At 48.3% G+C, this 12,780-nt stretch overlaps 1 protein-coding gene across 2 annotated transcripts in view; it reads right to left on the bottom strand.

The window, feature by feature from the left end:
* Nucleotides 1-317: 317 nt before the first annotated feature.
* Nucleotides 318-12,780, bottom strand: part of ZDHHC14 (zinc finger DHHC-type palmitoyltransferase 14) — a 237,781-nt gene continuing 225,318 nt past the window's right edge. Inside the window, exon 9 of one of the 2 annotated variants that reach the window (XM_045544631.1) lies at nt 318-1,571. In XM_045544631.1, the coding sequence (XP_045400587.1) occupies nt 1,170-1,571 (402 nt within the window). In that variant the 3' untranslated portion in view covers nt 318-1,169. The remainder of the gene's footprint in view (nt 1,572-12,780) is intronic. The other variant, XM_045544632.1, reaches the window with a different exon arrangement.

Raw genomic sequence — 12,780 nt, 5'->3', positions numbered from 1 at the left:
ACATGGAGCCCAGAGGATGGCCAGACAGCACCCCTTCTCCCCGGGCACCCCCTCCCCTGCACCGATCGCAGACTAACTGCCGCATGGCTGTCTGCAATTCTACAGCGAAGTCCGCAAGACTGTGTCAGAAAGAGAAAAAAACCGATGGAAATCGAGTCTTTTATCTAGGAAATGATCCTATAACTATCTCCCAATTCAAAAATTCGATTTTTGGTGGATCTGGGACCATTTCTTGCTTGGGATACTTCAATAAAAACAAACTCTCCTGGGCCCTGCAGATGATTTTGTTTTAAGGATAACTGTACACAGACCCAAAATAACAGAGGACGTCATTTTATTGGCTGTCCACGAAAGTTGCATCACACAAGGAGGTGAAGTCTCTGGTGGGGCCGCACAACACAAAGCCTCATCTACCTGCTGCACAGAGGTGAATGACACTGGATATGGTAGGACCCCAGCCGCCCTCTGCAGCCCAGCCACCTGTCCACAGAGCCTCAGCCGAGAGGCTGACGAGTGATGACACTGTCCGTTAGTCTCGGTTTGTTGTACTGTCTTCCAACAGAACAGCACTGGAAAATTCACAAAATCAAAAAAAAAGAAAGAAAAAAGAAAGAGAGCAGCACTTCCTTTGGAATACCAACACCACTGTAGCACAGACGGCAGCGTGGCATGCAAATCCACATCTGGTCGCTTTTTCCTGTTAGGTTTTGTTGTTTTAATTAACAAATGGAATGGCATGTCTATTTCAAATATTAGTAGCATAACACTTAAGTGCAATTTCAGTCTGGCCACCTTCCGTGTGTCTGTCACAAGGGCGGCAGACGGCCGTGTAACGTCCAGGCAGCATCTGTTCTTCCCCGACTCCGACTCCACCCCCGGAGGCTGCCCTGTCCCCAGGTCCACCCCTCAGGTTCCGAGCATCCCAAAAACGCTTCTTCTCTATTTTCATTTTTGTCAGAGCGCTCAGGGTGGGGAAGAAAATTCGAATAAAACCAAGCACTAAGCATCTGGGTCCCGCTGCCCTCTGCCATCAGCCGGGGCTCCATCCACTCTCTAAGGGATCTCTGCACCCCGGACCTGGGGCTGTCACCTTGGACCCGGGGCTGTCACCTCGTCTGCGGCACTCGGTCTGGAGAAGGTCGCTGCCCCCAGCCCCAGGCCCACGAGGGTCACACGGAGCTGAGCTTCACCAGGCCGCGTACGGAGTCCTCGTGCAGCGAGTCCTGGCTGGCCAGGCCCAGCACGTGCACGGTGCGGCTGTGCGCCAGGGGGCTGCCCGCCGCCAGCAGCCCGGGGGGCGAGGGCGCCTCGTCCGGGGTCAGGAACTGGTGTGCCACGTGCTCCTCCTTGCGGGGCAGGACGTCGGCCAGCGCGGCCTCGGCGGCCAGGTTGGGCATGGAGGAGGGCGGCGTGGGCGGGCCCAGCGTCAGGCTGGCACAGGGCGTGCCCAGGCCGGGCTTCCCGGGCAGGTGCAGCTCGTCGCTGGTGAGGCTGGGCTCGCTCTGCAGCAGGGGCGTGGCCGCGGCCTGCAAAACGAATTTGGTGCTCTGAATGCACTGGTCTTGGTCGCACTGGAGCAGCAGGAGCCAGCAAAGAGAAGGCGGGGGGCGGGAGGGGCAGGGTGGGGAGGGCGGGTGCGAGAAGAGAGACACCGTTAGTGACACCTCAGTCAAGGCAGGGAGCGCGCACAGTAGCCCCGTTGCAGCTGGGGAGACACCCGGCACCTGGCAAATACCAACACCTGGCACCTAAATAACCCACTCAAATGAACTGTCACCCACAGGTGCCCAGTCGGCCTCCAGAGAGTAACAGGCTGTGGTGCCCATGGCCTTCGTTCCCAACTTAGAGGATGGAATTTTTTAAAAATCCCATGTACAGAGTTATGGGCTTTCACCACCTATAGCAGTCTGAGGCTGCTTTCCCATATGCTGAAAACCATTTTTACCAAACAAGGGGCCTGTACACCCAGGTTCATAGCAGCTTATTCACAGTAAGTCAAAAGGTGAAAGCAGCCGAGTGTCCCCTGATGGGAGAATGGACAAATGTGCTACCTGTATGCAACAGAGCGTTACTGAGCCTGCGGAAGGAAGGGGAGTCTGTCACACGCTACAGCAGGGACGGACCTCGGGGACGGCATGCTAAGTGAAATAAGCCAGCCACAAAAAGACAAATACTGTGCGATTCCACTGATTTGAGAGCCCTGGAGTAGCTGAGTAGCTCAGAGAGAAAGTCGAATGGTGGGTGCCGGGGGCTGGGGGTGGGGGAAGAGGGGTTAGAGTTTCATGGGTGCGGAGTTTCAGCTGGGGAAGGTGAAGGAGTCCTGGAGAAGGATGGTGTGGTGGTTGCAAAACAACATGAATATGACTTGATACCACTGAAATGTGCACTTAAAAATGGTTAAAATGGTAAATTTTATGTTATGTCTATTTGACCACAAAAAGAAAAGAAAATATAGGGGTAGCAGAAGCCCCTGACAGTCTGACTGAACTGTCCTATAAAAGCCTAGAATTGCTAAATTATCATCAGCTTCAAGAACCATCCATTGAGCTTCCGTGGTTTGATAATGCCAACATTTGAGGAGACAGTTCCTTTTCTTCTAAGTGTTCTTAAGTCATATTACATATATCTTGTGTCTTTTGTTTGACTTTGATCACAGGGCAAAGAAAATAGCGGAAGACATTTCCAGCCTATGGGATCGGGAGCCCTTATAGCTCGGCACACCCTCTCCTCGGACTACGGGCGAGTGTCGGAACAGCTGGGAGAGACTCCGGAGGCCTTGGACCAGCTACACCTGCGCCAGTGTGGTCCCTCCTTAGTGAGGTTCAGGAGCGGTGTTTCTGTGGGAAGGAGGAGGGAAAGTATGGACATCAGGTAAGCATATGGTGACTCTGCGTTCAAGCAGTAAGCTGGGCGCTCCCTCTGTTTCTTCTGAAGTTCTTGGAACAAGCATGTTTTCCCTCTTTACAAATGAAGGCCCCGGTGCTCAGCGGGGGTGGGTGGCTTGCTCAACAGCTTGCAGATGAGAGCAAGGGACGGATCCAGGATTCGAAGCTGGGATAAACTTCTTTCCACCATTGCACATTCGACACACAGTAGGTGCTTGATAAATGTTGCTTGGCTCATGACCCTCTCCTCTTTTTCAGAACGCTAGAGCTCCCAAAGAACCACCTACCAACAGCTGTGTACCCAGACCTGCCACACACACCTGCACTCCAGGGAAACGAGCGGCAAAACCAGCCTTAGGCGGTTAAGCGGAGGGATAGAATTCACCTGCAAACCCTTAGGCCTTTATTTCATCTGCTGCAGCGAGAGCTCCAAGCCGCATGGGTTTCTTTCTAAACCACAAGTGGTGGGCCATACCCTACGCCGGCCCCCAGGCCTAGATGAGAACACTGAAGGGCAGCAGTCCCTAAGGAAATTGCAGATTTTAGAAATTCAAAAACCTTGGTTCCAGGCCAGATTAAAGCTCACAGTGGAGCTTTAAGGAGGGAAAGCAAGTCTCAGGGAAGATGGTCACTTTTCTATCGTTCCATCCCGATCAGTGGAACTCCAAAACCCCAGGAGCTGGGGGAGAAAGGCCATCAAAACGTACTTGGAAGGGGCTGATCATTGAGCATTAACAATCCTTTAAACTATTGGGTGGGGACCACGTAGCTTGCTCTGCTCCTGCGGGGAGTTTCCGGTGGGGGGTGCTGAGTGCGGAGGCTGTCAGGCCGCAGACAGCCGTGGTCTGTGCAGGTTGTCACGCGCTCTGATGCTGTCAGCTTGTTGGAGACGTCGGCTCAGTCTGGACAGGGCAGAGGCGGAGAAGGAGCAGCCTTGCTGATTAAACATCCATCTTCTGGAGACTATGCCAGGGTTTGCAGAGACCGTGCCTTGCAGAGAACGTTTCATGAACATCACCGTTCGCGTTCTCACTGGCAGAGACACTGCGCTGCTGCGGCTGCCAGCCTGGCCTGCCAGTGAGCCCGCGAGGGCCGCGTCACAGCGCCCAGCCTCCCGGGTGACGGCGTCTTGCTTCCCACCTCCCCTCTGGAGCCTTCACTCCTTCTAGTACTTTCTGTCCACACAATACCCCCAGCTCTAAGGAACAAGGAAATTACAAATGAGATTTGCTCGTCTCTGTTGACCTGAAGAAAGCCTTTCTTATTGAAAACTAATTGGCAAATTCTATTTTGGGGATCTGCCTGGTTACTTCTGACTGGCTCCTACTGTCTCATAGAGAAATATGCTAGAGGTTAGAGCCGGAAGAGATGTTCAAGGTCACAGGGTAGGAGCCTGAGGGGAGAGGTGGGCTCTCCTCATCCCACACCCTCTCTGTCTCTTGCTCCCCTTCCTTGTCTGCTCTTCTACTTGGCACCCCCCCATCGGTTGCCCCTTTCCTCTTCCCTGATCACCTGCCTCTCCTCTAAGCCCGGCAAAGGGCTCATGGGCACCCACGAGAACCTTCTCAGGCACAGTGGCCACCAACAGTGGTCCGTTGAGTTTCCGAGGGGTCGTGCTGGCAGGAAGGGCGACGTGGGGTTAGGTGTGCCCGCTGAGGCCTGCAGCTACTAACATCACTTTGCTGCCTGAAGACAAACTCAGACCTACAGATGGGTTTACTGTGAAACCAATGAAGCCTCAGGGTCCCTTCCTTGCACAGCCCCTTTCAAGGCCTTGTTCCTTGCATGTTGTTTTCTTTTTCTTAAAAGGGGGTCCCTCACTGCCTGGGCCCACTCCTGCACATACGGACTGGTGCTCGACCACGGCCAAACTTCGACTTGTTAAAAACTGTGACAAACACTGTGCTCGGCCCACTGGCCAGGGCCCTGCCGAAGACGCTCTCTACTTTATCAAGGCTGAAGCTTAAGGACTTACAGCAAAGTGTGAAAAAAAAAAAAAATGAGTGAAAGAAAAAGTTTAGCCTAAGCCATTTAATTTAAAACATCTCTATATAAGTCACTCAGAAATCTTTTCCAAAGGACTGTTTTGAATCCCGACCTGAGTTACCTGACTTTGAGCGCCTCTTCTACATAGATTTGTTTAAACATCTTAAAAAATGGCTGTCTCTGCAAGTACAGTTGTGGGCACCTCCGCTGACATAGGGACAGCTTTCATATCAGGATTACCCTCCTTGCTGCACCCTCCCCGGCTGACCTGCTGCCAGTGTGCACAGAGACTCGGGCCACGTACCCAGGTGTCTAAACCCTGCTGGTAGCCCGTGGCTTTGAAAATAGTTTGCCACATTCAGACTGGTTTCCGTTTAGAAGACGGGTCCATTTGGGGCATGCCAGGGCCATGTTCCCATGTTCTGGCCTGCAGGGTGCTGCCCACGGCAACCTCCTGTGGGCTGACGGGAGGGCGCTGGCCTGGGAAACGACAGGACTCCTGCATATTCAATGCTGTGACTCTTCCCGATGCAATTTATGATTCTCATAAAATGCTCCCAAACTTTGCCTGTTTTGAACATCCCCTTCTTAGAAAAAACTCAGATATCAAATGATTCAGGGATGTCTGATATTTTAAAAAAAGAGTATTTCCTCACTTTTCCACACTGCCAAAATTCCAAGGAGGATGACTGATGCACCTGCATAGTTAAGATCCCCGTTTGAGCACCTCCCGGGGGAAATGGCCAAGGTTCTCAGGGTTACCGTGGCTAGGAGCCATGAAATGTATTCTTAACATCTCTTCTTTTTTTGTTTTTAGCCTTTGCTGCTAATTCTCACTTGTCCATTTCTTGTTGATTTTCCTACTTAGCTTTCTTGCTGTCTGGCCTTGCCGACTCTGTTCTCCTCTTTCCTCCCCATCTTTTCTTTTCATTGGTTTCCCTCTCATTTTTCCTTTTTTTCCTATTTTTCTCTTTCTTCGTCTTCTCTTCCTACTTCTCTCTTTTCTCTTACCTTGATCCTTTATTCCTCCACCACCCTCCTTCCTGGCTTTTCGTTTGAGGACTCTTTTATCTTCCACCGGTAGAGGGAGACATCACTGCTCGCTTTTTCTCTAACAATTTGGTGGCTGTGCTGACACCAGGAAGCCATTGGGTGCGTTTGAATTGACTTAACCGGTTACATAACCTTACAGAAACAGAGCCTAGCACTCAGATATCTGACAGTGACAGTCCATCTCCTACAAACAGCAAATTGAGAAACTCACGTTTTCATTCCAAAACAGCCCTTTAAAAGTTCATATTTATCAAATATTAGGTTGAATAGTGTAAAACTGCCACTTTTTAAGGTAAAAGATTGGTGAAATGCCGAGTACTAATAGAATAAAATCTTGATCTCTGGTAAGAGTGTCAATGAAAAGACCTTTCTGCTGGCAGCATGAAAACACACTGTCTGGAGTGCTGGAGCTTTTGCTGTAGTTGCAGTAAGTCACCGTGACGGCTGATTTACTGCCCGAATGAAGCGTCGGCATTTAACTTGCAAAGTTTATGGCTTCAGATGTCTGGATGTCATACACATTAGTACTTAATGTTACAATTTAAAAACGCCACAGAGATCGTTTACTTTTTGTCTCTGCAGATTTTCAAATAGAATGGCTCATGTTGGAATACATTTCATTTTACCCTAGCTAATTTTTGTCTGAAGAAAACCTAGTGTACAGATGCTGTTAAAAGCGAAGCTCAGAGTCTTCTAGATGGTTTATATACAAATTAGGAATGAATGAAATTATTTCTCTTGCTCCAATTCTGTCAAAAGTATTAGAGCTGGGCACTGCTCATTTCTGCTTGTCCATGAAGCCCAGTTCTGGGGCTTGTGAATGCTCATTTACAGTTACAAAAACACCATAATCTTCTAAAGTCCACCTAGAATGTACATGCATCCTTGGGAGGAAAGTTTCTCTGCATTCTTTTAACATTATCACTTAAGCTTAAGTTATTTTTCCCCACTCTATCTGATTTTTCAGAGTATGCATGGAGAGTTCTTTGGCAATACTAGTTTAATAAATCATGCAACTGCTGGTTTAGTCTTGTTTTGATACTAGATTAAGGGGGATTTAAAATATTAGATTAGTAAATATAGTAAATGATATTCTAAAAAATAATTCCAACAACTATGTACCATGTTACTATCTTTGTATTTCGCATGTGATCCCAAAGGATCTTTGCAGCTACAAGTGCTAGATACGAACTCTGACTCTAGTGCTACACAGAAATTAAATTATTTGACAATCAAATGAGATATGCACACCAAAGAGTCCACCCTAAGTAGATGTCGTGACTGTGCATATACAAATTGACATAGACAGAACTGCAACGTTAGGTAATCATAAAAGCCAATAAGGAGGAAACTAGGAATAACGAAAACACGATCCTCAGCTAGCAAAGGGTTATTTGCACATGCTCCCAGTGTGGCTCTCAGAATTTCACAGGAGCTCAGATGATAAAAGCTGTATTTGGGGTCACATGCATCATTTTATTGCTTTAGATGTCACCTCGTTACTCCTCTAACATTTTTTCCCTTGAGAATTTATAGTAGAGAGATCTTGTAGACACTAAATAACCACCCCTGCCCCAGTTTGTGTGAGATGATAAGCTAACAGTGAATTCTCCTATTTTTGAGATAATAAGACCTCAGTGGGTACTTTGATGAGTTTTCTATCAATATTTATCTAATTTTTTTTGAACTATAGTATCAGGGTGCTTATCTAAGACTTATAATTATAAAGTCTTTATCTCTAATTTCTAAAACACTGCATATTTCCCTAGGAGCACTTTTCCTATCATTCAGAAAAGACTTTTCTGATCTGAACATTGGTCCTAAAATAAAATGATAGGCAAAAATTTGACCAAAGAGACCTAGGTTCTTTTCCCTCCAGCCTTTCTTTCCTTTGCAAATGAACACACTGAGTCTGGTGCTAAATATAAATGTCTCCAAATGTCTTAGATTCCATGGCTAATTCAGTATTTATAGTTGGTAGAGCGAATAGCTGAAAGGTGTATCTGGAGCATACGGCAACATTGGCTGCAACATGTCCTCTAATCCTAGAGACAAAGCTTCTACTCCCAGGAATGATGGATAACTCACATTGAATACATGGAAGTATATGAAACAGGCCAAAATACAGGAGGCAAAAGACATTAAGTAGTGCACAACACACAATGCAAGACTGCAATCCCTGAGAGAAGGAAAACTCACAAGGTGAGCCCCGTGTTCAACCAATTCTTTTCTTGGGGAAAACTTCCAAACTGTGGCATAGAGGTGGAGTCTGAGCAAACCACAGTAGTTCTGCTCAGTGGAGAAAACAGAGTATGAGGAAGCTAACGTGGCTGGGTCTGTAGCACAGGACATTGGAGAAAAGGATGCTGTGCAGAGGGGGTGACCAGACATCTTAGTGGGGGTTCCCGACAAGTCTGTAGTCATGGCTGTGGGGTGGAGATGCACCAAGTTCACGTTCTGCTTAGTGCCAGCCCTACTTGCATGTAACTGTGTCCTCTTCCCAGGGTTCAGGTAGCCCCATACTTACAGCACAGAAGCCCATAAAGAGCAACTGAAACAATGGCAAGGCCCAGTCTCTAGGTGCCCAGGTGGCCTACAGATGTACAGTAGACTCGGACATTATCTCGCACAGTGATACTGGCCCTTTGGACAAGACACAGGGGGCTGGATCTGCATTGGAAGGGACCCTAAAGGCCAGGTTCAGCCCTTCCCACCATGCTGAAATCCTCTGTCCAACATCCCTGGGAGGTGCTCCCCTCCCCTCCTCGCCTTGCATCCCTGGGGTGGCGACGCCTGTCCGCCACGAGCTCTGGGTGCCCAGAATTCCCCTCTTGGATCGATAGGACCCAAATCCTAGGCCCACCCTCTGGTACTAGTTCAGACATGTGGGGCCACAGAGAACACTCCTCATCCTCTCCTGAGGATGTTCTAACGTGCGAGGGGCACTCGCCAGCGGGCAGGAGCCCTGGGCCCCGAAGGATTTCTCCCAGCTGTAAGCAGAGCGTCAGCCAGGTTTCTCACAGCAAAGGCAGCGTGCGCGGTACAAGGGCCACAGGACTCTGAGTCAGTTAGTCTTTTAAATTTATCTGTCTATGAGCAACTTCCTCTCTAATTGGTAATGATTTCTGTGCAATCATAAGTATGCTTGGGAATTCTTATGAAGTGAGAAAAACCCAACCTACAAATCATTTCTAAACTGTCATAAAATTTTCATGAGTGCTAAATTTAACAATTAATGAAGTTGACATATTCATGTGTCTCATAGACATTAAACATTTATTAATTTTGATTTTGCAGTTTTCTTTTCATGTTTTAAAGCTTATCATTTTTTTTTTTAGGTCTTAAAATGTTTGATAGTCCCTGGCCAAGCACACAGGCACTTGCCCGCAGTGTACCATGGACAGAACGCTCGTGACCTCTGCCTCTTGGCCCATGGACTGGTTTGATCCAGCCAAGGCCATTAATTCATGAAGCCATGTTGCCAGCTCACTGCACCAGAGAAAACGCCTTCCCTCCAGTTCCTAGTTCCACGTTCAGGGTGGAGATTTTTGCAGATGAGGCAAAACTAGAGGATGGAAAGGACAGGGAAAGAACAAAGGAACAAGCAAGTATTTGTTAAGAACCTCCCACGAGCGAGCCCCTCCGAGGGGAGTTTGCACACACATGCACTTGAACGTTTAACAAGCACCCACTGTGTTATATTTTTTATTTTTTACTTTGCAAACTCTTTTTATCCCAGCTGTGTTATAAACTTGTGATGGTTTTTTTTTTTTTTTTTTTTTTTTTTTTAGACAGAGTCTCGCTATGTTGCCTGGGCTAGAGTGAGTGCTGTGGCATCAGCCTAGCTCGCAGCAACCTCAAACTCCTGGGCTTAAACGATCCTATTGCCTCAGCCTCCCGGGTAGCTGGGACTACAGGCATGCGCCACCATGCCCGGCTAATTTTTTTTTCTATATAGATTTTTAGCTGTCCAAATCATTTCTTTCTATTTTTGGTAGAGACTGGGTCTCACTCTTGCTCAGGCTGGTCTTGAACTCCTGACCTCGAGCGATCCACCCGCCTCGGCCTCCCAGAGTGCTAGGATTACAGGCGTGAGCCACCGCGCCAGGCCTAAACTTGTCATGGGAAGAGGAAACAGTCAAGATCTCAGTCAGTTCTAACCACAGGCCAGGGAGGTGAATGCCATTATCTCCTTCAGTTTACAGTTTAGGAACTCAAGGCTCTCGGGCTTAAGGGATCTGCCCAAGATCGGCAGCCTGAAGTGTCAGCGGCAAGTGCCAGCCCAGGGGCTCTGCTCCCTGCCACCCGCCCTGCTGTGAGCACTTAAATCTCTCTATTTGCAAAGCTTGTCCTTCAGTTATCTTTCAGGATTATCCAATTCAATCGTCCTCACTAGGGTCCAGTTGGACCAAGAAACTTGCTTCAACTTGGCGGGGGCACAGCTGGCAGAGGTGGGGGAGAGAAAGAAAGATATAATAAATGCCGATTTCAAAAATAATCTTCCAGCATGTGAGATGAACTCAGATTAGTATCTCAGATGAAAAACATAGCAAGTCTTACAATTTCTTTTTAAATACCAGAGTGACTGACAGTTCTAGGATAACTGATAAAATTAATTCACATCTCCATTATTTCAAAGTGAATTTCTACCAACCACATCATTTCTTCATCAACACGGGGAAACAAACCTTCCCTGAGCTTTCCATCCCATTCCCCGCTGGGCAGCCGCCCACCACCCCCAGGTATCCATGGGCACCCCAGTTCCACCTGCCTATATTAGCTTCTCCCTAACCTGCCCCTCGCCTCCAGTGTGCCACTGGTGAGTCACCTGATCATCCGGCTCCCCTGCCGGGATCTCCACGAGGACTTAATCCTCAAATCCTGCACTGTGCTGCCTCTTCCTGCACCTCCTCTGCCTTCCTGGCCCCTTTGCCACCAGGCCTCCTGCAAGGGCTTCTTCTGTCCTCCTTGCCTGCCTCCCTGCCCCACACGGCCTCCCAGGCCTCCACCACCACTGCCAGCCTCATCCACTCCGGATGAAAGTCTGATGGCATCGCTCCCTGAATTGGGCTCTGCAGCGGCTCCCTGCAGAACAAAGTCCAAGCTGGTTATAAGCCACCCAAGGCCTTTTGTGCACTTCCCATCCTGCCTTAGCTCCTTGGAATCCCAGCTTTGCAATCCCTGCACTCCTAACACTGTCGTCCCTGCTCCCTGCAAACGCCAAGCGGTTTCACCCATATGTGTCTACAGTTCTGCGTCTGCTCCACTTGCAGCATCCTTCCCACCTTTGGGTGGTGAATTCATTGCAACTTATCTTTTACTATTTAGCTCAGATGTCATCTCCTCCAGGAACTTTGCCTGAAACCTAGCGCTCTTTTTGGTCTCCCCCCATCCTGCCCTGCTGCTTTGCAGATTCTAGCACATTCTGTTGAAATCTTCCACATACCCGTTTCTCTGAATAGACCAAGTGTTAGTTGAGCCAAATTGACTTAACGTTTTTTTTTTATTGTTGTTGTTTTTGTTTTTTAAGAGACAGGGTCTTGCTGTGTTGTCCAGGCTGGAGTGCAAGTCCAGTGGTGCAATCATAGCTCACTGCAGCCTCAAACGTGGGCTCTGGAGAGCCACCCACCTCAGCTCCTGAGTAGTGGGGACTACAGAAGCATGGCACCACTATGCTCAGCTAAGTTTTAAAATTTTTTTGTGGATACAGCGGTCTCACTATGTTGCCCAGGCTGGAGTGCAGTGGTACCATCATACCAATGCTTTGGCCCTTCCCTGGGATTCTGATTTAACTGGACTCACCTATCAGTGCTAACTCTAATGAGCGTCCTAAGCCAAGAAAACCAGATTGTAGTAAGTTGTCTCTGCAGCTCCCAGACATAAGGGCCAGGTCTGAAGAGGATCATCTGACACCAACTTGAGAGCTTTTAACACCGAAAGCCAACATGCAGTAGAAAGTGCCCAGGCCTTGAATCTCCAGTTGTGACTCTGAGCAAGTTACTCGATGTTTCAGTCTCAGTTTCATCCTTCATAAAATGAGGCTATCCTGCAGGCTGTCATAGAGATTGCGTGAGGTGATCCTTGCGACGACAGGATCAGTATCAGCAACACTCTGCCAAGTGTAACGAGTGATAAATCTCAACAGAGACCCACTTGACCACACGGTATGTTCCACACCAAATAAACTTGGTTCCATTCTTAGAATGGCTTGCAATTCACCTTGTTGATTCTCGCTAATTCAACATTCACGGATTTGTGTATTTGTTGTCACGTCTGTCTAATTGGGGATTGGAACACAAGAGCTGTTTTATTGACTGTGAGCTCTAAAAATGTCCAGAAAAATGAAATAAATAAGTAAAAGGAAGGATGATGGATTGCTTGGCACGTTGCTGAACCAATTGCTCTTAGTGATGACGCAGGCTTTCCGAGGAGCAGAGGGTGGACAGATGCCCTGGGTGTCTGTCACTGCATCAGGGACCAGAAAACTTGCAGGGCTGTGGGTCCGTTTTGGCCAGGCACTGCTGGTCATGATGTGCTGGCTCATTTTGGGATAGTCTTGGTTGGGATGTCTGGTATAGGCAGCCTAACCAAGTCAAAGGAAAGGAATGTTCCAATTGCCCCAAGAATTAATTTCACTGTCAGACTTGAAATATTTTAGCTTGTTTTTCCACATGTTGACAATTCCTGGAAATTGCAGGGTATGTACATTTCTCTTGGCCCCAACATTACTGCAAGGGGGGACGGCAAAGCAGCAGTGCGGGATGAGTAACCTGCTGCAATTCTCCTTGCCAGAGCCTCCCAGAGCAGCTCCTAGCATGTTCAAAAAATGCAAAATGCCAGCATCTCCCTTCAGGGA

The sequence above is a fragment of the Lemur catta genome, chromosome 2 (genome assembly GCF_020740605.2).
Source record: "Lemur catta isolate mLemCat1 chromosome 2, mLemCat1.pri, whole genome shotgun sequence".
Classification (NCBI taxonomy): domain Eukaryota; kingdom Metazoa; phylum Chordata; class Mammalia; order Primates; family Lemuridae; genus Lemur; species Lemur catta.
This window is presented reverse-complemented; position numbering and strand designations above follow the sequence as displayed.